A 26684-nucleotide genomic window follows, 5' to 3' on the forward strand; every position below is an offset into this window, starting at 1 on the left:
TGAGGTGCTGATTTGGAACCGTATAGCTCTTTATACTATCACAAAAGGTACTGTATCTATAATCAAAACAATAAACATTTCCTTATTGTCTTGAATATCTAATGTTATCTCAAACATTTGTACATTTTAATAAATTTCTCCTCACTAAAAACAGTATCATCTGTCCTGAATACCTAATGTTACCTCAAACATTTGCACATTTTAATAAATTTCTCCTCATTAAAAACAGTATCATTGTAAAAGAGCACAGGTGATTTTACTGAGACAGCAAAACAATGCAGTGTGCACTGATCAACTCTATAAGTACACTTATACTACAGGACTTGCCGACGCCGGTAACCGTACCTTAGAGTACTGTGGTTTCCCATTTTCGTAGTGAATCTCCACATAATCAGAAGACAACAAACCACTACAAAGGAAAGAAAATAGAGTGATTTCTGCATCTAAGACACTTGGAGATTTAAAAACAATCAGCTCAATAAAGGAACGTGAGATGCATGCAGACCACAAATAGCTGCAGTCCATGGTTAGTACAAAAACAAAAACAGGCTATCATTAAGAGTCTCACACAGTATCCAGGAACAAATCACTCGCCAGTCTATGGAAAAAAAAAGACAAGACACAATCTAAGGCTGAACTCTTTTTACACACACTATTCAGAATCTGATTGATATGTTAATTGATATGGAACAAACCAAAAGGCAAGGAACATGAGGAGACAGATCCTATAAAAAATCCACAATTACACCCTAAACAATTGGAATGTCATAAAATGTAATCACCAAGGAATAGCATAAAACAAAGACCACCAAGTGTTTTCTATAAAGGCCAGAGAATAGATATTTTAGGTTTTGCAGCCCATGCAGTCTTCACTACAACTACTGAGCTCAACCATTATATTGCAAAAACAGCTATGGGCAATATGTAAACAAATGAGCATGGCTATATTCCAATAAAACTGTATGGACACTAAAATTGGAATTTCACATAATTTTTATGTGTCACAGAATGTTACCCTTCTTTTAATTTTTTTCAACCATTAAAAAATACTTAAAACATTCTTAACTTGCAGACTGTACAAGTTAGGAATAGCCAAATATTGCTTGTGTGCAATAGTTTGCCAATTCCTGGTATAAAAGAAAGGGTAAGGGGTCAGGCACGGTGGCTCACACCTATAATTCCAGTACCTTGGAAGGCCATGGCAAAGGACTGTTTGAGGCCAGGGGTTTGAGAACCAGCCTGGCAACATAGCAAGACCCCCATATCTAAAAAAATTGAAAACATTAGCTAGGTGTGGTGGCATGCACCCGTGGTCCCAGCTACCAGGGAGCCTGAGGCGGGAGGATTGCTTAAGACCAGAAGGTTGAGGCTGCAGTGAGCTATTATTGCATCACTGCACTCTAGCATGGGTGACAGAAAAAGACCCTGTCTCTGAACGAAAAAGAAAGAAAGAAAAATAAATTTAAAATAAATAATAAAATAAAGGTTAAGAAAGTCTTTGAACAAGGTTTAAAACCTAGTTCAGTGCCTTATTAATCATGTGACCCTGGGAGATTTCCCCAGTTTGTATGTCAGATGGAGATGCTCAAGACTGTGAATCTCATAGAACCCTGTGAGGATTTTAAAAAATCATGAATATACAGTACTTAGCTCAGACTATGCAGTACTGGGCTAAGAAATGCAGTATTTAGCCTAGTACTTAGTACAGAGTACTGACTATGCTGAGTAGGTACATATTAATAGGTATTGTGGCTGTCACTATCTTTATTTTAACTCTTAAAACATATTTCTCCCTATACAATGTGGAAATATAAAATATGAGCCTCCGGAAGAGCTCTGGATTGTTAGGGCATCTAGGTTCCTGTTTGGGCTCTATCACTAGGAATAATGACAAGCGATAACTCGCATTTACCACTTACTATGGCACAGGTACTGTTAATAAGGACTATAATGGTATATCAGAGCTATAGGTCCCACTCTGAGCCAGGTGTATACCCTAATGGGAACTGAAGGACAGGAGTAGGGCCCATCTGAGCCAGGTGTATGCCCTAAACTTGGATCTTTATTTCTTTTTATGTAAAACAAAAGGCTGAAGCAGAACATTCCTCAGCTTCTGCCCTACTCTGCTATTCTGATTTCCTATAATTATGCCTCATAGTAGGTTTTCTTGGTAGGAAACTGTGACACTACTTCTTTAACTGAAGAATGGGAGGACTCAATGATTTTGCATCATTCTGAGACCTGCGTCTGATGCATTCTAAAAATGATCCAGTGAACAGCACTTCAAAGGGATGCTGAGCATCAGTCAACAGAGTAACTGGAGGCCTCCTGGGTACGTCGAGCATAGTTTCCTGTGTGTCCTGAAGGACAACCTTTCCAACACAGAAAGGAAGCCAATGCTTAAACTTTAGACATGTTTCCCATTAAAATCACAAATCAAATGTGTATTGAAGGATAATTCTACACTTGAAACTAAATTGTGGTATGTCTACTCATTTTCTTTTTTTTTTTTTGAACGAGAGAAAGAAAGAAAAAGAATAAAAAAAAAAAAAAGAAAAAGAATAAAGGAAAGGAAGAAAGAGGAAGAGGAAGAGGGAGAGAGAACAGGGGTGTTGCTTTATTGCCCGGGCTAGAATGCAGTCTAAAACTGGGTATGCCTGTAATTGTGTTTAATAATAGAGACATAAAAAAAATGAGGGAAGAGAATAATTAACAAGCAGCCAACCAATATTTCATTTAAACCTGTAAATACGTGTGATATAGTACTGATAAGAGTGTACATTTTGTGTATTTAAAGTGGAGAGTTCTATGAATGTTATTTAAGTCTACTTGTTCCAGATCTGAGTTCAAGTCCTGGTTATCGATGTTAACATTCTGTCTCATTGATCTATCTAATATTGATGTTGAAGTCTCCCGCTATTATTGTGTGAGGGTCCAAGTCTCTTTGTAAGTCTTATATATCTGGGAGTCTACTCATTTTCTTTTAAAAATCTCAGATAGTAAAACTAATGATAATTACTGAATTCTGTATACTTGGGGAATATCTGACAGGGTGCAGAAAGTTCTTTCACTGCTAATTAAGTCAACTGGCTACCAGCACTGTGATATACATAGAGAGAGCTGGTGATGGTACCATTCTTCTGCAGAAAGCTTCTGCAACACCAGGAGGCAGAGAGGTCTCCCTAACTGCCTTCTAACTGTGACTCTCTACAGTTAATTCATTATTTTCAACATTTTCAACCACACAATCATTGAGGCATGTCGAAGAGTTGGAAACAATGTTATTTTAATTTTGTCTGTAATTAGCAGAGAACTGCTTTCTAATCATGAATTCCCAAATCTGATAAAGGTCACTTTAATTATCCTATTTCCCTCTTTTTAAGGGTCTCTTTTTCTCATGCACATACCTATTTCTAGTATCTCTGGCATTTTAGAATCTTAAAGAAGAAAAACAGCTACTTTTCAGGAGGTCTAAGGCAAACACTGAGACAAATACACCACCATAGGCCCCTCCTCACTGCGCCAGTCCACTCTTCTACTTCCTATAAATAGCACACGTCCCCATTTACTCCATCCTTTCCTTCTGTCTGACCACAGCCAGCCTCCCTTGAAACTAATTCTTCGGCTCATCACAGTATCCCTAGCACTTGGTATAATGCCTAATGCATAGGGCCTTAATCAATATGTGCTGAGTAAGCAAACATCTACCAACACCTGCTATATCGGCTTGGAAAACGGATGAAGAATGCAACTCTTGAATTGAAACTAAGCAAAATCAGCACAAATGTGCAAGACTGAGCACCTCACTCAAAAACATTATTTTGTAATCTCCTTCAGAGTGAATTATGTCAACTGAAATGTAACCTAATTAATTATAAAAGTCTTGAAACAATATTGAAATGTAATTCTTGATGATGGACAAGAAACACTGAAAAGGAAGAACTGAATAGTTGATTGTGCAGTGGTGTGTCTCCTGCCCCACCCAGCAGAGAAGGAAAAGGTAATCTACCCCTCCATCTCCCTGAAGATGAGTTGTCCTTTCCTCCACCTCTGCTCTCTGTAGTCCTAATACAATTTCCTATTGGAATCAGAATGTTCTGAAATGCTAATACTCATTGATTTAGCAATTGTGGACCCAAACATAAACTGGCATTTTACTTTGTTGATCAGCCAATTGGATGTTTGGTTCTGAAGATGCTAATAACTTGTGGGCAAACTCCGAATGTCCTAAGTTCTAAAATAAACATTTTTTTCAATCACCAAAGCTACAGAAAAGCTATATTCTGTGGCTACTCCCATGCTTCTTATGCAGATTATCTGTTGAAAGAGAGTGACCTTTATAAGTAAATGGATAAACACAGGATGGAAGTTCAAAGCCAGTGAAAGAGAGTGGAAGAACTAGAACAAGGAAACTCTTGAACCCACTCGCTCTGCACCTTCATGGTGAATCTGCACCACCAAAGTTGTAAAACCTCTAGAAACTCTAGAATCAGACTAAATATGATTTTACTCAAAATATGAAGAACATGTAAGAGCAGGAGAATATAAAGCTATTGAAACATGAAAAATGAGCCAAGAATCAGGTCAATGGAGGGAACTGTGGCAGAAATAATGCTGTGTATCCGCCAAATGCTATTTCATTTTTCCCTTCCTGGCATGATAAGACCACATTGTAGCTTCTCCAGCAGTTAGGTTAGGGCCAAGAAAACGGATCTTGGCTAATAAGAGATGAAGGAAGTGATGTCTGCCCCTCTAGTGTGACCACTAAAATCCCTGCAGGATTACCTAGGCTTTCTCTTCCATGGCAAGCCTGGAAGCCACATGCTCCAGATGGCATAACTGAAATATGAATGCAGCCTAGACCCTTCCATCATGATTTGAAGAAGAACTGCCTAAAAGAGCTACCCAAATTGCACTGGACCACAGTGCAGGGAAGAGACAACATTTTACAGTGTTAAAGTCTCAGATTTTATGTTTGTCACTGAAATATTGTCTAAACTATCCTGATTGCTGATTGCAGGATTTATCACAAAAAAACTTTTAGAAATTTATACTCAAAGAATTTCACAATCATCAGCAAATATACAAGCAGAACTGCTATTATATTTAGGAACTGAAAATTCACAAAAAGAGATTTACTTCAGGAAGGTTTTGTGTGTTTGTGTACAGACGTGTGTGTGTGTGTGTGTGTGTGTGTGTGTGTGTGTGTGTGTGTATTTGTTGGAATCCTTAAGTATCAGATTCACGTTTCTTTTGTTTTGTTTTGTTTCCATTTTATTGCATTTTAGGTTTGGGGGTACATGTGAAGAACATGCAAGATTATTGCATAGGTACATACGTGGCAATGTGATTGGCTGCCTTCCTCCCCATCACCTACATCTGGCATCTCTCCCCTTGCTATCTCTCCCCAACTCCCCACCCCCCCACTGTCCCTCCCCTATTGCCCCCCAACTGACCCCAGTGTGTAGTGCTCCCCTCCCTGTGTCCATGTGTTCTCATTGTTCAACACCCACCTATGAGTGAGAACATGCGGTGTTTGATCTTCTGCTCTTCTGTCAGTTTGCTGAGAATGATGGTCTACTATAAGGACACGTGCACACGAATGTTCACTGGAGCACTGTTTACAATAGCAAAGACCTGGAACCAACCCAAATGCCCATTGGTGATAGACTGGACAGGGAAAATGTGGCATATATACACGATGGATTTTATGCAGCCATCAAAAACGATGAGTTTGTGTCCTTTGTAGGGACATGGATGTTTTGTTTTGTTTTGAGACAGAGTCTCACTCTGTCACCAAGCTGGAGTGCAGTGGTGCGATCTCGGCTCACTGCAATCTCTGTCTCCCTGGTTCAAGCAATTCTCCTGCCTCAGCCTCCCAAGCAGCTGGGACTACAGGCATGCACCACCACACCCAGCCAATTTTTTTGTATTTTCAGTAGAGACAGGATTTCACCACATTGGCCAGGATGGTCTCAATCACCTGACCTTGTGATCCACCTGCATCAGCCTCCCAAAGCACTCGGCCAAGATTCATGTCTCTAATATAAGTAGACACATAAATAGCCATGTGATCAAAACTTCCAAAATTTTATATCTTCAATTACAGGGAAGTTCCATATGGAGAAGCCAAGGATTCTAATAACTGAAAAAGTTAGATACCAAGATTCCTTAGTACCTAGGAAAGCTATTAACCAAGAAGGGTAGATCCCAGTTTTTTGGAAAATAACTTGAACCCCTTACTTTAAACAAAGAACTGGCCTGGTGCAGTGGCTCATGCCTGTAATGCCAGCACTTTGGGAGGATGAGGCAGGCGGATCATGAGGTCAGGAGTTTGAGACCAGCCTGGCCAACATGGTGAAACCCCGTCTCTACTAAAAATACAAAAATTAGCCAGGCGTGGTGGCGGGTGTCTGTAATCCCACCTACTCAGGAGGCTGAGGCAGGAGAATTACTTGAACCTGGGAGGCGGACATTGCAGTTAGCTGAGATCGCACCACTGCACTCCAGCCTGGGCGACAAAGCGAGACTCTGTCTCCAGAAAAAAAAAAAAAATGCTTCTCTTTGGAGCAATTCTGGTCAGGAAAGTTTAGAGGCAAGCTAATCAAAGAAAATAATTGTTCAGAACAAGACAACGTGGCTAACTGGGCCTGGGGCTTTGAGGAAAACTACTAGAAAAGATACACATTGGACCACAAAGGAAACCATTTTTCCATATGACTTAAAATCGTTTACTTCATTGTAAAAAGTGGTTGAACTACCAGTCTCCAGAAGTCCTTTCTAGTTCTAAAATCTATATTCTCTGAAATGTTGTGTTAAGCACTCAATCTTTTCCTAACTAGGAAACTGAGTGAGTTGTTAAGAACTAGCTTGTCTCAAACAATCTAGAGGCCCCCACAGCATTCCGTCACTAGCAGAACTAGGTAAAAAAAACTAGATGAATGGTAGCAAGCACCAACTCCTAACAACCGGATGGCCATAGAATTTATTATCCAAACTAGGACATTTCTGGAAATGAAAAGAGGCATATTAGTAATTGTGTCAGGACAACATACATACATAAACCAGGAAGGGCTATCCTAGGAAAACTGGGGCATATGGTTACCCTACATAAAGGCCAAATTTAAGGTACACATATCGAGTTCTACATGGAAGGTCAGGCTGATCTACGAGGTGGGAAATACTCAAAAGCTGAGATTCTAGTAAGCAAGCAGTCTGTGAGTATGTCTTCTCCTCCAGTTGCTTTTGGGTCCTGTCATGTTTCACATGCCCACTGATATGATTTGGCTGTGTCCCCACCCAAATTTCATCTTGAATTATAGCTCCCATAATTCCCACAGGTTGTGGGAGGGACCCCGGTGGGAGATAACTGAATCATGGGGGTGTTTTTTTCTGATTCTGTTCTAATGGAAGTGAGTAAGTCTCACAAGATCTGATGGTTTTATAAGGGGAAACCTCTTTCACTTGGCTTGCATTCTCTCTTGTATGCCACCATATAAGACATGCCTTTCACCTTTCACCATGATTGTGAGGTCTCCCCAGCCACATGGATCTGTGAGTCCACTGAGCCTCTTTTTCTTTATAAATTACCCAGTCTTGAGTATGTCTTTATTAGCAGTGTGAAAACAGTCTAACATAGCCACTGTTTTGGGAAGGCCTTGAGTAGGTGCCTGAGGCTCTCTCTCTCAGTGCGTAACATTAGTATGTAGATCTGGGGAAGAGGAGTCAGCAATGTAAGATATGGAAGTCAGGAAGCTATGAGATCACGTTCACTGCAAGACACTGAACTTATCAGATGGTGACTGGCCATGCACCTTGCCATACAATGTCTTTGTTTCTAAGTAAACAGTAGCACAAATACCCTAATTCAATTCTCAGTAGTAAAACATGTAAATTACTTCCATATGTGTTCAAATTGGGACTGGAACAGGAGTTAAACAAAGTAAAAAATTAAATGATATCTATAAAAGGAGTACCACAAATGCCCATATTTCTCATGCAAAATCTGTCATCTGATTATCTTCGTCTTGACAGCGCTTAACTTCTCAGAATTGGGAACCCTAATCACACCCAAATAAGCCCTGACATTCATCCAGGAAGTCTCCTACCACCCCTTCCTGCCAGGTCCACATTTCATTCATTTAATAACAACCAATGCTGTCCTGCTGGAGACCCTCAACTTCATGGAGCCTTGACCATAGTGACATTGTTATACCCAAGGCTCCATGAAGCCACAGTAAAACACCATGCTGACTCCCTCTTTCCATTAGAAGCTTCTTTGTTTTGTCTACGGCCATACCACCCTGAACGCGCCCGATCTCGTCTGATCTCGGAAGCTAAGCAGGGTCGGGCCTGGTTAGTACTTGGATGGGAGAAGCTTCTTTGTTTTGTCCTTTTATAAACATAGGATATTTTAAATTCACTAAATAATTACTGTATGTGGTAATAAAGACAGGCACAGAATTTAAACTCAGTACATGCATATAAACATAAGTTTGTAACGTATGATTATGCTTGCTCTTATATTGCTTTTCTTTTTCAAAACAGAAGACTTTAAAAGTATAACAATTTTTCAATCATTACTTTTCTAAAGTTTTAAGAAAAAATTAGACTTATACCACCTAAAATAGTTTTTATGCCAAAAATTGTTTCAGCTAAAAAATACATAACTCCTTTGAATATAAACAATACAGTAAGACTTTAAAGCTATGTTAAAAGATTGAGGACATGGAGAGGCTGGGATTTAAGCGTGTAGCAATGATATATTAAGTGGGTGAAAATAATTATAGGTTGCATAGAGGCTTTGTGTTAAGTCAGACAAAGATGGCATGCCAGCAAGGGCTGGGAAGTGTGGGCATATTTCATAGGAACAGAGCTGCAGGCGGAGAATGTTCCTTGCATCAACAGGGTGTAGAGGTTTTCTTTAGGGTAACAAGAGAAATTTAATGAGCTCCTAAACCACATGAGAGATTGCAGTGGAAATGTAAATGTGTAGGTACTGCTGCATCTCAGGTAATGGTCCCATTAACCATAATAAAGTTTAGAAAAACCCAGTATAATGAGGACAAGAAACATAGGCAGGGCTGCAAGCTAATCGTAGAGTGGAGAAAGAAAAGAATTAGGAAAGAAATAGGGATGAACTTGAGGTGGTGTAAGAGCTGAGAGCCCCCACTCAGCTGGCTTGATCAGCCAATGAAAGCCAGTGAGAGTTCCCTTGTGAGGAGAGTGATATCAGAAGAAAAATCATTACATAAAAAATGAAAGATGTTTCATTTCTTCTCCCTAACTTAAAGCCTGACCATATGAAGTGGATAACACATTTCTAGTTGTGGCTACCAGGTCTCTTCAAGTTTCCAGTAATTTTGAGATTCCTTTATGACAGAATCACGGTTCCTCTCACAATTTAGCTTTACCCCCCCATATGTCATAAAACAAACGAAAAAAATTGAACACAAGGAAAACTGGATCCAAATAAAAAAGGCATATCTTCTGCACAGTTGCACATGACTGAAATGCTATGATGAACAAATTTCAAAGCTAATAACGAATATAGCTGGTGAATATTGCTAATCCAGGTTCTTTTCTGATATATCCAATATTTATTAATATAATTATAAAGCAAGCATCACACATAGTGAAACTGCAGGAAATGGATGAGGATCCATGATCAGCCCTGCCTTTGTGTAACCTTGTACAGAAGAAACTACTCTCTTCCAAGTCCAGTTTTTGCCACATTTTAGGAAAATAATTTGCTCCTTCTTCCCTTTTCATTCTCTACAGAAAAACTGCACATTTGTTTATATGGTGTTCTATTCTTCCTAGGTGTATATAAAATAGCCAAAAGAATAAAAAAGAAACCAACAGAAAAACTATCAGAAATAATAAGATTTAAGTAAGGTGGCTGGTTACAAGATAAATACGCAAAAACAAAATACATTTCTACATGTACCAACCAATAAAAAACATCTAAAAATGATCTAGGGGGAAAAGTTTCTACTAACAACAACAAATTTTATATATGTACAAATATAATTGGATTTATTTATATATGCATAATGTATACAGAAATATATGTATATGAATATACATATACATATATATAACCTATGAATAAACTTGGGTTTAAATAAACATGAAGAAATATGTATGTGTAAACTCTTACTAAGAAACAAAAGAAGTCATGACTGAATGAATCGTACTATCTGATTGTCTATAACATTCAATATTATAAAGATGTCTATTACCCTTAGCCTACTCTACAGTTTTAATATAATTCTGAATACAATCTTGGGAAGTTTTTTAACTTAATAAAACGACTCTAAAATTTGTCTTTAAAAAAATGCTTGAGACTAGCCCAAACGTTTTTTGAAAAAAGAGGAGTATCAAAAAAGACCTTATATTACTACTATAGTAACTAAAGGTATAGAACACTGGCCTAATTAGACAGGTGGCCCAAAGGACACAACAGAAAGTCCAAAAAGAGATTCAAGTTCATATCAAAAACGTAATATACAATAATAATGATATGTTAAATCTACAAAGAAGAGAATTAATAAAGAATAAAGATGGTTAGATTAAATGACTAAACATTTGGGGAAAATAAGACCTATAAATTGCATTTTATAGCAAACAAATGATATATGCATTAAAGGTACATATGTTTTAACATAAGGCCATAAGTTTACTATAGAAATACAGCTGAATATTAAAGAGAAGAGGCCTCTTAAGTAGGATATTAAACCCAGAAGTCATAAAGATAAAAATAGATAAGACTATAAAAAGCTTTTAAACTTCCATGAATAATTTAAAAAATACCATAAACAGAATTTCAAGGCAAACTAAGAAAACACATCTGCAACATTTATGAAAAACAAAGGGTTACCATCCTTAACAGAAGCAGCACTTAAAAACTAAACCAAATAAAAACAAACAACCCAATAGAAAAGTAGACAAAGGACACACTGAGAATGTACAAAATGCAACTCATGAAAAAAAGAAAACAAGAAATATTAATGGTCATCAATCATATACCAACCCACAGCTGCACTAGCAATAAAATACTTGTAAATTAAAATAATGAAAGAGATCATTTTCCACCATCACTTTAGAAAATAAAAATGAATGACAGTAGCCACTGCTGGCAAGGAGGTAGGAAACTGGCATGCAGAGGGCAATTTGGCTAGGTGTCATAAGCCCTGAAAGCATGTTCACCCTTTAATCCACAAGCTCTACTCATAAGGGTTTCCTGAGGAAATAACTAGACAAAAACAATTCAGCATGATGTAGGTGAGGGTAGCTTTCTATGTGCTTTCAGACACTTAGAAAGATGTTCACAACATCATTCAGTGAAAAGAAAAATAAAAGAATACTATGCTTGATTATAGAAGTATGTTTATATGCATACATTCACATATCAAAAACTGTCTGAAAAGATACACACCAAACATAACGGTGAGCTACTGTTTCCTGTAGAACTTTCAATAGTTTTTATTTTCTTTCTTTTGCTTAATTTTAATTCCTAAAATTTTTACAACGAATGTATACTGCCATTTTAAGAAGAAACCACAATACAAGCTATATTTTTAAAGGGAAAGAAGCATAGCTCCTTTAATAAAGAATTATTTAATTAGTGACTAGTTTCGGGTTCAGGAAAGACCAGGAGCCACAAACATTCATATCATCACCCACCATGCAGGGAGCCGCAGCTGGCCAGGCTTCCCCTACGTCCCCTAAACTCAATGAGATGGGATGGTCCCTGAACATCCGCTAGTGGGAGTAGGTGAGGACAGAAAGAGAAACAAAATGCACTCTCACCCTCAAGGTGAGTATAATCTCATTGCTAAAATAAGCCAAGTTAACATTTAGCTTACTCCCACAAATAACAAACAAAGCATCAAGCAGCCCTCAAGGAGAAAATTAATTTCCATTAATATGATCAGGGAACCCATCAGTGAAGAAGCAGGGCTTAAGCAATCTTTATGATAAAATTTGGACAGGGAAATATGGGCAGGAAAGACAAGATCCTATAGACAGGGACCAGTGTGTACAAATCCATGAAACAGGAAAAGGCAAGGAGGCATATTCAGGGAAAAGCTAAAAGTCCAGTTGAGCTGGGGCATCAGTGATATGGGACAACAGTGTTGAAAAGGTTGGTTTAGGAACAGACCCACAAGCTTAAGCAAGGGGTAGGACTTTCAGAGGAAAGGGAACTCTAGGACCAGAACTCAGAACTAGGAAGGCTATTTATAAAGGCTGAGAGCAAGCAGAAGCTACAAAGACTTCAAGGCCTGGGAAAGGCTGAACACAAATAAGATTCTTTTACTGGGTCAATTAGAGCCATCAGCAAAGTAATTAATGTTAGCAGCAGGAGAGAACGGCAAGAGACCAGCAAAGACACTGAGGAACAGCCGCTCCGCATATGAAAACCTATGGCTTTAACTGTCCTCCACTCATTCAATTAACGGCTGAAGACACTGAGAGGAAAAATAAGAAGATGAGAAATAAAGAAACGATTAACAAAGATAAAGGTTTTTACCTAAATGTTGCCATTTCTTTAAATTCTTTCATTGTAAATCGTAGATGTTTGTCCTAAAATTTGTTATGCAAATGTTAATGTGTACTTTGCAATTTTACACTGATTTCATAAAGGAATAGTAAGAACTACTACTGCCTTTTGTGTGCTCTCTTCCTCTCTTTGCATCCTACCTTCCTCTCTTTGTGCCCAAACTCTTGATTTCTCCTGCACCACCACAGCCTGAGCCTGGAAAGTATCTACTGGCTGAACTGAGACAGGAGGCCTCTGTAGAACAAATCCCCAAGAGACAGGCCGAGGGCTTGTCTGCACAGCACTGTAAAGTAAAAGGCATTTGAAGTTGTCACCCTAGATTTCTCTGTACTATACAGAAAACAACATTCTATGCAATCATGGTACCCTTTATACATAACACAGGAATGTTTAGAGATGATAATCTTGGTCCTTTTCATTTATTTATTTTGAGATGGGCTCTTGCTCTGTTACCCAGGCTAGAAGGCAGTGGAAAAATCATGACTCATCACTATTGTGAGTCAATCTCCTAGGTTCAATCTCCTAGGTTCAAGCAATTCTTTCACCTTTGCCTTGAGAGTAGCTGGGGATCACAAGTGTGTGCCACCATGCGCAGCTCAGGTTTGTTTTTTGTTTTTTTTTAGAGAGAGGGAGTCTCACTATCCTGCCCAGGCTGGTATCCAACTCCTGGGCTCAAGCAATCCTCCCTCCTTGGCTTCCCAAAGTGCTGGTATTACAAGCATGAGCCACCTTGCCAGGCTGGTTCTTCTCAAATAGTAGATATGTTTAAGTAATTGCCACAATGTAGCAATTAGAAACATACTTCTACAGTAATATCAAACCACTATGACAGATAAGAACACAACCTAGCAAGAAGAGGAAGAGAACAGATAATTTTTAATGCTTTCTTCATGTGGGTAAAAAATTATTGTCATACAAAATGGTACCTTTTTTTAAATTACCATTTAGAAAAATTACTTTCAAATAAGCCCACCTTCTGAGCACATTTCATGGCATAAAAAAATTATTCATTGGGCCTTCCATTGTTTAAAAAAAAAATCATGATTTACCTAAAGTACAACTAATTTCTCTAACAAAGAGGATTTTCCTACTTCTAAGTTATGTGCCATTTAAAAATAATAACAAGGTAAGATACCTCTGAAAATTACAGAATTTATTGGAAAAACTACCAGTCATTTGTAGCTCCTTTGGAAAGGAGAATTCTTGCAACTGGTGTGGACTTTCAGATAAGTGCCATTTATGGGAGTGCTAACCAGCCTTTTGTCACTGTGCTCACTGTCATATCCCCAGTCACAGAGGAATGCCTGAACTAAACAGGCACCTAAGAGCTGACCATCTCTGAGATCCCAGAGAAGTCACTAATACTGTCAAACTAGTCTTCTCCCTTATAAAAAGCAAGAAGGTTGATTCTAGGTTCTCTAGGTAAACTTCTAAGTCTAAAAGAGTGAATATGAGTATGACTGTCATCATCTCCTTCCCTAAATATACACCTATGCTAAATTGGAAGTTGGGGACTATTAACATATACATCTATTTGATATTTTCATCTATTTGATACATGCTTTGTCAAATAATCAGCTATTGCATACTGGGATGAGTTCAGGCCAATCTTTTTCAGAAGGTGCTGAAAGAACAGTTCCATTCATATTGCCTATATGTTGTAAAGAGCTGCTGAAAGTTTCTCCTAATTCTACATATTTCTGTGTACCTCAACTAAAACACTATGCCTCAATTACCAAGATGTAAAGTGATACACTCGTTCTATAGATTAGATTGATAACAAAATTCCTTTACATAGAAATTAATCTGAGAGCTAATGATCAAGATCTGCTAAAGCCACAGTTGCATTAACACCAACCTGTTTAAGTGGTCTGTTGAAAATCAGACAACACAAAACCATCACTTAATTGTAATGAAAACAAATTTTAAAAAACTTAGTCGTACTAACATGTTTTTAATCATAAAGATACTAAAAACCATATATACTGAAAACATAAGTACATTTATCCAGCAAAATCTTATAGTAAGCAAATTTGATGACAATTGATGTCACTTTGAAAGATGTTTAAAATAGTGATTAGAGGTGCGTAATTTAGTCTACTCCAGGCTAATTATAGAGTCTAGACGTTTTGCATAATACTAAAACTGAATTTTTATCTTTTAACTGTTTGCACTCAATTCTCTAAGTATACATCTTGAAATCATTTTAAATAATTATAAGCACATGCATTCCTTCTATCCTAATTATATATTGTGCCAGTAATGAAATAAAATCAGTGGTAGTAGAAAAATACAGAACAACAAATTTATAAATCAAAGCTTTAAGATAATTTCTATAAAATGAGCATTTTTCCTACAGCCAGATAACTTTCATTAAATGGTCTTAAATTTTCAGTCCATGTAGACAATCTTACTCACATTCACAAAGTGTTTTGCGGTGTTTGGATCAAAAGCAAAACCTTTATAAGGTTCCAGAAGCAGCCAAATCCCAAAGGGACTGACACAGAAAAAGAGAGAAGCTATTCTATTTAGGTCTTTCAGAGGAACTATTTTTAATTTAATCTTAAAACCATACATTTTTAGGGCCCTGGTAGAAATTCTAGCATTGACTGTATATGGTCCATTATAGCAAATTTACTAACAATATCAGCTCCAGGAACCAGAATGGTTAGGACTAGAGAAGATAGGAGAAAAGTCCTAAATGAACTGATTCATCCAGGAAAGCCACACCAAGGTTGGTAACTCCTGACAGAGGTAGAAAAATGAAGTGGCCACTCCAGGTAAAATCCAGAAGCCTGTGGTCTAGTAGAGTCTAAATTCTGGGTCAAGAGAAATGCCTATAAAGGCTAGAGATCATATTAGCCTGTTAACACTAGTTAAGCACACAAGAGTCTCCAAAATGACCATCCCATAAAAAGGACAGGCACCACATCACATCCACAGTTTTTGGTATAGCTGCCTACGCAGAGTTAGCATTCTAATGTTTGTTGATGAAGAGTCAACAAGTCAAGAAAAAACAAGATGGTACATCACATTCAAGACAGGAATCCATAGGAACCTGAGGGTCCTAGAGGCAGGGCTCAGCCCTCAGGTAAGCAGTGAGGGGCCTGAGAAAGCACATGGCAGTAGCAGCAAGAAAGCTTTGAGACTCAGGCCCTTCTGACTCTATCTTTTGTAGATAAGTATCTGTGAAGGCAAAAGTCAATCCCACATAGTCAGGGAATCCCATGAAGACTGGGAATGTGTGGCTGAAAGAAGAACAAAGGATGAGAGCAGACATGATTGCAAGATTACTTCAGGAACAACCCTCTTTAGTATATTTCAAACAGAGCTTTACAAAGAAAGTGCATACGTGTATTTAGGTGTATGTGTTGTGTGTGTGTGTGTGTGTGATTTTTTTAGCAAGCTATGACAAATAGTAAGACAAGGAAATGCTGCTGGTATATGTCCACAAAGATCAGGAGGAAATAAGGTCAGAAGAGGTTGTCTGCCCTCAAACTGCTAGGTCAAAAGAGAAAATTTCCAATTATTCCTTATCAGACAAGGGTGGGTTGGGTGCCAGCACCCCACTGAATATTTGCATTATATGTATGTGACCTTTTCCTTTTACACTAGTTCTAATTTCAGTGACACAGTGTAAATAGCTGAAATCCTTCAAGAGTGAATGTCTGTGCCCTCCCAAAATTCATATATTGAGAACTTAACCCCCAATGTGATGGTACTAGGAGAGGCAAGAGGGTAAAGTCCTCATGATGAAATTAGTACTCTTTTTAAAGAAGAGACCAAATAACTTTTTCTCTCCCTCTCTCTCTCCACCAGGTGAAGACACAGCAAAAATGTAGTTTGTCTATAAGCCAGGAAGAGGGTCTTCACCACAACTAAGCCTCAAGGTGCCTTGATCTTAGACTTCCCAGCCTCCAGAACTATGAGAAATCAATGTCGTTATAGCAGTCTAAGCAGACTAAGACAAGCATTAAACTTCTCAATCCTAAACAAATTATTATTTTGTGGAATGTTAGAAAAAAAATGCATCTACATTATCTTTATATTTTTCCTGAAAATTTTATTGTTACTATTTTTTATCATTATTTTTCTTTCTCCTTCTTTTTTAATAAAAGTGTCCAAATCTTCCACATAAGCTTCAGGATAAGAAGTTACCTTGCGTAGGGGTGGGGGTGGACATGACTGAGAGGAACACAGAGAACTTCTGAGACACACAAGCGGTGTTCTATTTTTCAACCCGGATGGTGGGTATATATATGAATGTCCACTTTATTACTCTTCTTTAAACAGGGTGAATATATTTTCTAATCCTTTATGTGTACATTTCATAATTTTAATAAATTAGAGGAAAAGAAATCCAAAATGTCTACAGATAATAGAAAGAGAAGAGCCCAGTCCAATTCTGACATTAAAAATTTTGAGTATGAGACAAATTGAGCCAGAAACAGACCCAGGAAAAATCCTCTGGAATTAGAAATCTGTCACTACTAAGACCAGAAGGAAAAAAACTCTAAAGAACATGTGGGAGGTGAAAAGCACAGAGAGAACAAAAGGCAACTTTCTCCTTCTCTAAAAATAGCGAGCCTATTAGGCCACTTTTAGACTCCAGTGTTCATGTAGGAGTCCATTTCTATTAAAAGAGTAAAACTTAGAAAGGAAAAAGAAGTTCTTGGAGGATGCCAAAGTATGGAAAAGTTCAAAAATTTCACAAAATAATAAACCAGACAGGATTTGAGCTATATCTGACTTTATTACCAAAATAGTGAACTCTCAGACCAGAGAGCTGCAGGGGCAGAAGATTAAAGGGTGAGACAAACCAAATCCTTCCCCACACTGTTTTTTTCTGTGGAAGGACACGGAGGAGCAAAGACTGTATGTGGTGCAACACAGGGCAAATCTCAAGGAGTGTGCCACCATGGCAAAGCTGGCTTCAAAATAAAATGGCAAGAGAAATTATCCCAGGCCCTTCCCTGGAAGAATCTGCAAACTGATATTTGATTTTTAAAAAACAGATCTTGTTTTCAATCACCAAAACTGCCATGTCTGGAAAATATCAATCTCAGTTGTTTTGATGATCACTAGAAAACATATTTCTGAGTTCATAATGACAATAAATGTCTTCCTTTTCTGACTCCCATATTCTCCTACTGTATTAAGAGATGTCTGTATACAGGAAAGTGATTTTCATGAATGATAACACCAACAGTGAATCTAAAGAAAAGCAAGACCTATATAATCACGACTATAGTGAGATACAGGCACACCTTGGAGATATTGCAGGATCTGTTCCAGACAACCATGATAACACAAATATCACGACGAAGTGAGTTACACAATTTTTTGGTTTCCCAGTGCACACAAAAGGTAGGTTTACACTATCCTGTAGTGTATTAAGTATGTAATAGCATTATATCTAAAAATACTTTATTGCTAAAAAACGCTAACGATCACCTGAGCCTTCAGCGAGTCGTAATCTTTTTGCTGGTGGAGGGTCTTGTCTTGATGTTGATGGCTGCTGACTGAGTGATCAGTGATTGCGGAAGGCTAGAGTGGCTGTGCCAATTTATTAAAATAAGACAACAATGAATCTGCCTCATTGATTGACTCTTCATGAAAGATTTCTCTGTAGCATGTGATGCTGCGTGACAGCATTTTATCCACCGTAAACCTCTTCAAAATTGGAGTCAATCCTCTCAAACTCTGCCCAACCAAGTTTATGTAATATTCTAAATCCTTTGCTGTCATTTCAACAATGTTCACAGCATCTTCACCAGGAGTAGATTCCATCTCATGAAACCACTTAAGTAACTCTTTATCCATTCAAGTCTTATCTTGAGATTGCAACAATTCAGTCACATCTTCAGGCTCCACTTCTAATTTTACCTCTCTTACTATTCTACCGCATCTGCAGTGACTTCCTCCACTGACTTCCTCCACTGAACTCTTGAACCCCTCAAAGTCATTCATGAGGATTGAAATCAACTTATTCCAAACTCCTGTAAATGTTGTTATTTTCACCTCCTTCCATTAATCATGAATGTCCTTAATGGCAACTAGAATGGTGAATCCTTTCCAGGTTTTCTATTTACTTTGCCCAGATTCATTAGAGTGATCACTATCTATGGCAACTATCACCTTACAAAATATAATACAGAATGTATTTCTGAAATAATAAGACTTGAAATTACTCCTTGATTCACGGGCTACAGAATGGAGGTTGTGTTATCAGGCATCAAAACAATATTAATCCCATACATCTCCATCAGCGCTCTTGGATGGCCAGGTGCATTGTCAACAAGCAGTAATATTTTAAAAAGGAATCGTCTTTTTCCTGCTCCATAGGTCTCAACAATGCGCTTAAAATATTTAGTAAACCTTATTGTAAACAGATGTGCTGTCATCCAGGCTTTGCTGTTCCATTTATGGAGCACAGGCATAACAGATTTTGCATAATTCTTAAGGGCTCTAGGATTTTCAGAATACTAAACGAGCACTGGCTTCAACCTAAAGTCACCAGCTGCATTATCCCCAAAGAAGAGTCAGCCTGTTCTTTGAAGCTTTGAAGGCAGGCATTGACTTCCCCTCTCTAGTTATGAAAGTCCTAGATGGAATCTTCTTCCAACAGGAAGGCTGTTTCATCTACATTGAAAATCTGTTGGTTAGTGTAGCTACTTTTATTATTTTAGCTAGATGTTATATACTTTCTCCATATCAGCAATAAGGCTGTTTCACTTTCTTATCATTTCTGTGTTCACTGGAATAGCACGTTTAATTTCCTTCAAGAACTTTTCCTTTGCATTCACAACTTGGCTAACTGGCTCAAGAGGCCTGAGTTTCAGCCGGTCTCAGCTTTCAACATGCCTTGAAATTATGCTTAATAATTCCTAACTTTTAATTTCAAGTGAGAGACATGTGACTCTTCCTTTCACTTTAACACTTAGAGGTCAGTATAAGGTTGTTAATTTACCTAATTTCAAAATTATTGTGTTTTATGGAATAGGGAGGCCAGAGAGGGAGAGAGAAAGGGAATGGCCAGTCGGTGGAAAAGTCAGAACACACGAACACACACATTTATCCATAAAGTTCACTGGATTCTATGGGTACACTCTGTGGCACCCCCAAAACAATTATGATAGTAACATTAAACATCACTAATCACCCATCACCATAATAATTTAAATAATAATGAAAAAGTCGGAAATACTGTGAGAGTAAGTGGCACAGAGACAATAAAGTGAACACGTGCTGTTGGAAAAATGGTGCCAACAGACTTGCTTGATGCAGGGCTCCCACCAACCTTCAACTTATAAAAAGCACAATATCCATAAAACACAATTAAGTGAAGCACAATAAAACAAGGTATGTCTGTGTACTCATACAGTTCAAGGCACTTCCAAATGCCTTTTGCTCAAAAAAATAAAGTCTTTTTCAGAGTTTCTATTTTTTCATCAAAGACAATACATTACAGTGTTAGACTATTTAGAACATCCAATAATTCTGAAAGGGGTTATTCTAGGACTGTCTTCCACGCATGCTCAGAGGGTCAGATCAGTATTATAAATTGCTCTATTTTTTATACACAAGTTTCTAAATCTTGAGGCCATGTAATGGTACTCAATAGCCTTTTCAAATGACTATAATATCTAAAACCAGAGGACATTTTTGAAATAGCTATTAATTTAAATACCCACACTAAACTCAATTCAAAGTCAGAAATGGTAAGTGAAGTAATAGCATAATAAGGTTTTTTTCCTTTTTTCTTTCCCTCATGCCTGATCATTCTTATAATTCTTAACTAGAGAAGAATTTTAATTTGTTCATCTTTTAAGAGGATATTAAGCAGCTTGTTTAGAAAATTGAAAGTAATTCTAATTTTTAACCCATAATCTCATGTAATAAGCATGTGAATATCAGTTCTCTTTATCTCTTTTATGTGAATACTAAGCATTACATCATTTCCTAGAGTTGCCTACATTTCACCACGTGTCACTGAAACTACCTTCTAAATATTCCAAATCCCAGTCATCTCCACCTAGTGTTGAACAATTCAGTGAACGTTCCTACTTAACAGAACTTGATTGTTACCTCATCATCCAAGGCCACTGCCACCGTAACATACCTAAGAGAAATATGTAACAGTCAAAATACTTCCACGGAATGAAAATGTTTCTGTCCCTCTCATTTCTGTCTTAGACTATCATGAATTTTTCCATGTTTGGATTTCTTGCAGAGATAAGTTCCTCATAAATAATAACAAAGGAATAAAAAAGAAGAAGAAACAACTACTACACATTCCCTCTAGAAAGAAATGACTCCAATTTCAAGTTGCTAAAAAACGACAAAGCTAAACACTGAGAAGTCTAAGCAACACGTGTATCCCCAGAATTTCAACAGGTCAGAGGACCTTTCGGAGGTGAAGTGAAGAAATGTGAAAGTCCAGATGCCTGCTTGCCACACAGAGCTCCAAGGAGGTTCTGCTACGAGCTCCACAGACTTGATCATGCCCCTAGGGAGGGATGCACCTCTCCAAGGCAGAGAACAACAGACTGGTGAAGAGTGATCAAAGCAACAAACTCCAAAGAAGCTGTGAAACTCTGGCTCACTCCTCCCTCCCGGTCCCCATTGGCTCTCCTCCCCACACTCCGCCTCAGCAAATAGCTGTCCTCATGCATGTATGAATCATAATGAGAAAGAAGAGAACACAGATAATGGGGAAGAAAAGAAAGAAGGAAAGTAGCAAAGCCCAAGGGAGATGAAGGATATGCATCATAAAAAAACAGAGGAAATGTTCAAATACTCTGACTTCAAAGAAATTATAGAAAGAATCTCTTTTGTAAAAGAAGTCAAAGAGACATCATAAAAGAACATGAAAAAGAAGCTGGCAAAGCTCAGGAGAGAAAAAAAATGAAATAAAAAAATAAATAGTACAATGGTGCAAACCAAATTAGGAAAAGGAAAAACAATAAAAATATAGTCATGAGTCATGATAAAATGATACAGAGATGACAGACAAAGAAGATAACAGATATACACTGTTGGTTCTCCTAAATAAAATAAAACACATGGAAGAGAAAAAATAAGTAAAAATATAACAGAACATAACTTTCCTAAAATCAAAGAAACACTTGAATTTGCAGCTCAAAAAAATATACCATGTTCCTGGAAAAATTGGTACAACAATTAACATGAGTAGTGTTAGTACACCTGGAAGTTACTGATAAAGAAAAATCATATGATCATCTAAGGCTGAAAAAGAGCTCTCTAAAAGGAAAAACTAGGTGGCCTCACAGTCACTGAGCAAATCTCCAGGTTAAGGACAACAGAGCCATTTCTATAAAGTCCCAAAGAAAGTATGATACAAAATTTCATATCCAGCCAAGTCATTCTTCAAACATTTCCAACTGTTCAGGAACTCGTGAAATACAACACTCAAAAGTCTTTCTCGGACAATCTGCTTTTTAATTAATTCCAGTCAAGCAAAATACAAATAATCCAGGAAGTAGAGAGAAACTATGCTAAAAAGACCGATGCTGGGCCCAGTTACTTTAAGTAAAGAATTAATATTCATTGTGGTTACTAAACAAACTACAAATTTCATAACTCTTGGCAATGTAAAACAAATATTGTAACAGGTGAGGATGAAGAAAAGTGAAGGAAGTCTTAGAACATAAATTTCTTCTCCTCTTAAAGATACAATCTGAGACATTTCTTTTTAAATGACTCCAAACAAGGTTCTTCATAGCTTTAGTAGGATTTTTTTAGCAAGTAATATCTTTTGTTATGAAGAAATACAGTATTCATCTGATCTTTACCAATTCCTTTCATTTCAGTTGTTTTTCTTTTAAATTTAATATTTAAGTCCCAAAAGAGGGTGCTCATAATTAGAATCACAGACCTGGGTTTCTCCATGTATAATTCCTCTTAATGTGATTTCATGCACAGTATACACACTTCATAACTATGATGCATAATTAGAAAGCAAAAACTAGGAAGGATCTAAAGAGACTGTCTATATTAAGTTTAGGAAATTAGTTTCAATTCAAGACTAACTGCAGTTGGGTCTAACTATCTATAAAACTATGTTGATAAAGATTCTGAGGTCAAGCCTGGGATCCAAAGGAAAGACTCCCACAATGATTTTTCCTTTTTTTTTTAAATTGTACTTTAGGTTCTGGGGTTCATGTGCAGATCATGCAGGGTTTTTGCATAGGTACATACACAGCAAGGTGGTTTACCACCCTCATCTGCCAATCACCTATATCTGGTATTTCTCATGTTATCCATCCCTACCCTCCCCACTCCCCACTGTCCCACCCCTAGCCCCCACAGTGGACTGCAGTATGTGATGCTCCCCTCCCTGAGTCCACGTGTTCTCATTGCTCGAAATCTGCCTATAAGTGAGAACACACGGTGTTTGGTTTTCTGTTCTTGTGTCAGTTTGCTGACAATGATGGTTTCCAGATTCATCCACATCCCTATGAAGGACACGAACTCATCATTTTTTACGGCTGCATAGTATTCCACAGTGTTTATGTACCACATTTTCTTTATCCAGTCTATCGTTTATGGACATTTGGGTTGGTTCCAAGTCTTTGCTATTGCAAACAGTGCCGCAATGAACATACATGTGCTTGTGTCTTTGTAACAGAAAAATGTATAATTCTTTGGGTATATACCCAGTAATGGGATTGCTGGGTTGAATGGTATTTCTATTTCTAGGTCCTCGAGGAATCGCCACACTGTCTTCCACAATGGCTGCACTAATTTACAGTCCCATTAACAACGTAAAAGTGTTCCTATTTCTCCACATCCTCTCCAGCATCTGTTGTCTCCAGATTTTTTAATGATCGTCATTCTAACTGGTATGAGATGGTATCTCAATGTGGTTTTGATTTGCATTTCTCTAATGACCAGTGATGATGACTCCCACAACTATTAGGTAATGTTAAAGCCATGGGCTCAGGAGGAGAGAAGGAATCACTCATTTATCACATCGCCACTATTGATACTTGTCTTTATTACATAGTTTATTTTTTATCATATAATTTTAACTATGAATATAATACAAGTTCATTACAATGTCAAAAATATAGAGGTAAAGAAAATACAGGCTCAGTGTGGTGGCTCACACCTGTAATCCCAGCACTTTGGGAGGCCAAGGCGGGCGGATCGCCTGAGGTCTGGAGTTCAAGACCAGCCTGGCCAACATGGTGAAACCCCATCACTACTAAAAATACAAAAATTAGCTGGGCATGGTGACAGGCGCCTGTAATTCCAGCTACTCAGGAGTCTGAGGCAGGAGAATCACTGGAACTCAGGAGGCAGAGGTTGCAGTGTGCTGAGATTGCGCCTCTGCACTCCAGCCTGGGCAACAGAGCGAGACTCCATCCCCCCAACCCAAAAAAAAAAAAAAAACACGCACACACACAAATAATCTCCACCTGAAAAATAAATTTAATATTGAATTCAAATTTTGTTAAATTTAATCATTTACATTTAAAATACCATTATAGAATAATCTTATATTTGTAAGCTATCAAGCCTTCTATCAGTATACATAGAGAGTACTCCAAATTAAGTTTAACAATATTAATAATGGTTACTTCTGAATACTAATCTGTTTTTCAATTTTTCTTTGTATTCTTTTTGTATCAACTTGACATTTTATAATGAGCAGTGCCACTTTTTCAAAAACATTATCTCCTTACAAAAAACTGCTTTTAACAGCTCTTCTTCTACATCTCAAAAGTACAAAGATTTCTGACAATGAAAAAGAAACTAATATAAACATCTACTGCTATCTTCTTTTCATATGACGGTTTGGTGACAACAGGTCTCTAACTGCAATATTGAGGATGAACAAATAACTTGGCATATTCATTGCTTCATCATGGCAATCTGCTATTTTAATGAATCCTTGGTTTGGGATGGAAATCAGTAAGACTAAGCTTTGTCAGTGATCTCAGAGAGAAAAACTGAGAAAAATTACTCATTGAGTTACTAAGGTGCTTCTGTTACAAGTCTTATGTTGTTGATGACTTCTCAGAAATAAGACAAGGTCTTTATTACTCAAATACAAAATGCCTATTTCAGCATGTGGAACTTAGTAGGTACTCAATGCATGCTATGGTTAGCTTAATTTGGTGATATCTGAAAAGCAGAAGGGTTTACTAAGCCCCTTTCTTTCTTCCTCTTTTTTTTTTTTTTTGGAGACAGAGTCTCACTCTGTTCCTCAGGCTGGAGTGCAGTGGCATGATCTCAGCTCACTGCAACCTATGCTTCCCAGGTTCAAGTGATCCTCCTGCCTCAGCCTCCCAAGAAGCTGGGATTACAGGTGTAAGCCACCACGCCTAGCTATTTTTTTTATTTTTAGTAGAGACAGGGTTTCCCCATGTTGGCCAGGCTGGTCTCAAACTCCTGATCTCAGGTGATTTGCCTGCCTTGGCCTCCCAAAGTGCTGGGAATACAGGTGTGAGCCACCATGCCCGACCTAGCCCCTTCCTTTTCTAAGGCCTGTCAGTAAAGTGATATAGAGAAAACTAGGCAATTTATTTAGAAAGGAGAAAAACTCTTTGTCTCTTCTTTATTTCATTAAACCATTACCTCCACTGGAAGACAGACCTAGAAATGAGGGAAGCCCAAGCAGATTGCACAGGATCATTGTCTACAGGCCTGTGCTGTATAATCACCATCAAATACTAGCCTATACATTTACAGGCTAAAATAAAGTCTATCAGGAAATAAAAGACTCCTGAAAAGCTTAAAGACACCTAGAAACTTAAAAGGCAAGTTTGCATTTTTATATCAGTGAGACCAAACAAAAGCATTAGATTTGGCTTAAAAATACACACTGTGGATATTCAGACAAAATTTCATCAAGAAAAGTACATTTTTGAATGAAGCACCTGGGAAAAAGCCATACAATAAATCCTACTGTATTAGTACTTTCTCACATTGCTATAAAGAGGTACTGGAGCCTGGGTAATTTATAAAGAAAAGTGGTTTAACTGGTTCACAGTTCTCTACAGGCTGTAAAGGAAGCATGGTAGCATCTGTTCAGCTTCTGGGAAGGCCTCAAAAAACTTATAATCACAGTGGAAGGTGAAGGTGGGGACCGGCACTTCACGTGGCCAGAGCAGGAGGAAGAGGAAGCAAAGATGGCGGTACTACATACTTATAAACAACCAGATTTCATGAGAACTCACTCACTATTGTGAGGACAATACCAAGGGGCTACGGTGCTAAACCATTCATGAGAAATCTGCCTTATGCTTCAGTCACCTCCTACCAGGCCTCACCTCCAATATTGGAATTACAATTTGACATGAGATTTGGTGGGGCCACAGATCCAAACCATATTGCCTACCATGCAGGCATCTGAAAGCAACTTGTCATATGGAATGCCATGGTTTTATCAACAAATTTTAAATATACTTTCTTATAGTTAAAACAAAAATAGCCCAGCATTTATATCTCACTGTGTGAATGCTGAAAAGCGAGAGTCCTTAAAATAGATGTGAATCTTCTTTCATTGCAAGGTAAGGTACAATCTAATCCCATAATGTTTTTCAGATTCTCTGAGCACCTTTTTCCATTTTTAAAAACGATTTCAGCCATCCCATTCTTTTTCACTTATACTTCTAGGTTTACCTAACAATTAATTTTGACAAATGCCTGCTGTTTTATGTCAAAATGCAAGTTTGATTGATTGGAGAATAAGATTTTTCTCATTTCACTTAGACAAAACTAAGGGGCATGACTATACACCTGCTTAAAGAATTAGACTCTTTTGTGAACAGCAGAGAAGTTAAAAAAAAATTCCAAATGATGATAAAGCAAACATCCATAAAAATAAACAGACTAGACCTGCAATCTAGAAGGTAAATCCAAATGAAGGTACTCTGTTTATCTCAATATGCAAATATAGATTTCAAGATATAACTGAGGAAATGCTTGAAAGAGTAAAAGCCAAAGAGTGGGAACCTGGGCTGTTAAGGTCCATGACAGCCTGTATTGTGAGTAGGTGGAGAAGACCTGGAGAAAGACTCCTATACTGAAGTTTTCCTCTACCTAGCAAAACATCAGCCACTTGGTGAACCTTGAGAGCAGAGGCTTA

At 37.7% G+C, this 26684-nt stretch overlaps 1 protein-coding gene across 10 annotated transcripts in view; it reads right to left on the bottom strand.

Moving 5' to 3' along the window:
- ADAM23 (ADAM metallopeptidase domain 23) overlaps positions 1 to 26684 on the bottom strand; it is a 197685-nt gene that overhangs the window by 116106 nt on the left and 54895 nt on the right. For all 10 annotated transcript variants that reach the window (XM_032278479.1, XM_032278481.1, XM_032278485.1 and 7 more), the window contains exon 4: positions 346 to 409. In XM_032278479.1, the coding sequence (XP_032134370.1) occupies positions 346 to 409 (64 nt within the window). The remainder of the gene's footprint in view (positions 1 to 345; positions 410 to 26684) is intronic.

The sequence above is a fragment of the Sapajus apella genome, unplaced genomic scaffold (genome assembly GCF_009761245.1).
Source record: "Sapajus apella isolate SASKATOON/1434 unplaced genomic scaffold, GSC_monkey_1.0 scaffold10, whole genome shotgun sequence".
Lineage (NCBI taxonomy): Eukaryota > Metazoa > Chordata > Mammalia > Primates > Cebidae > Sapajus > Sapajus apella.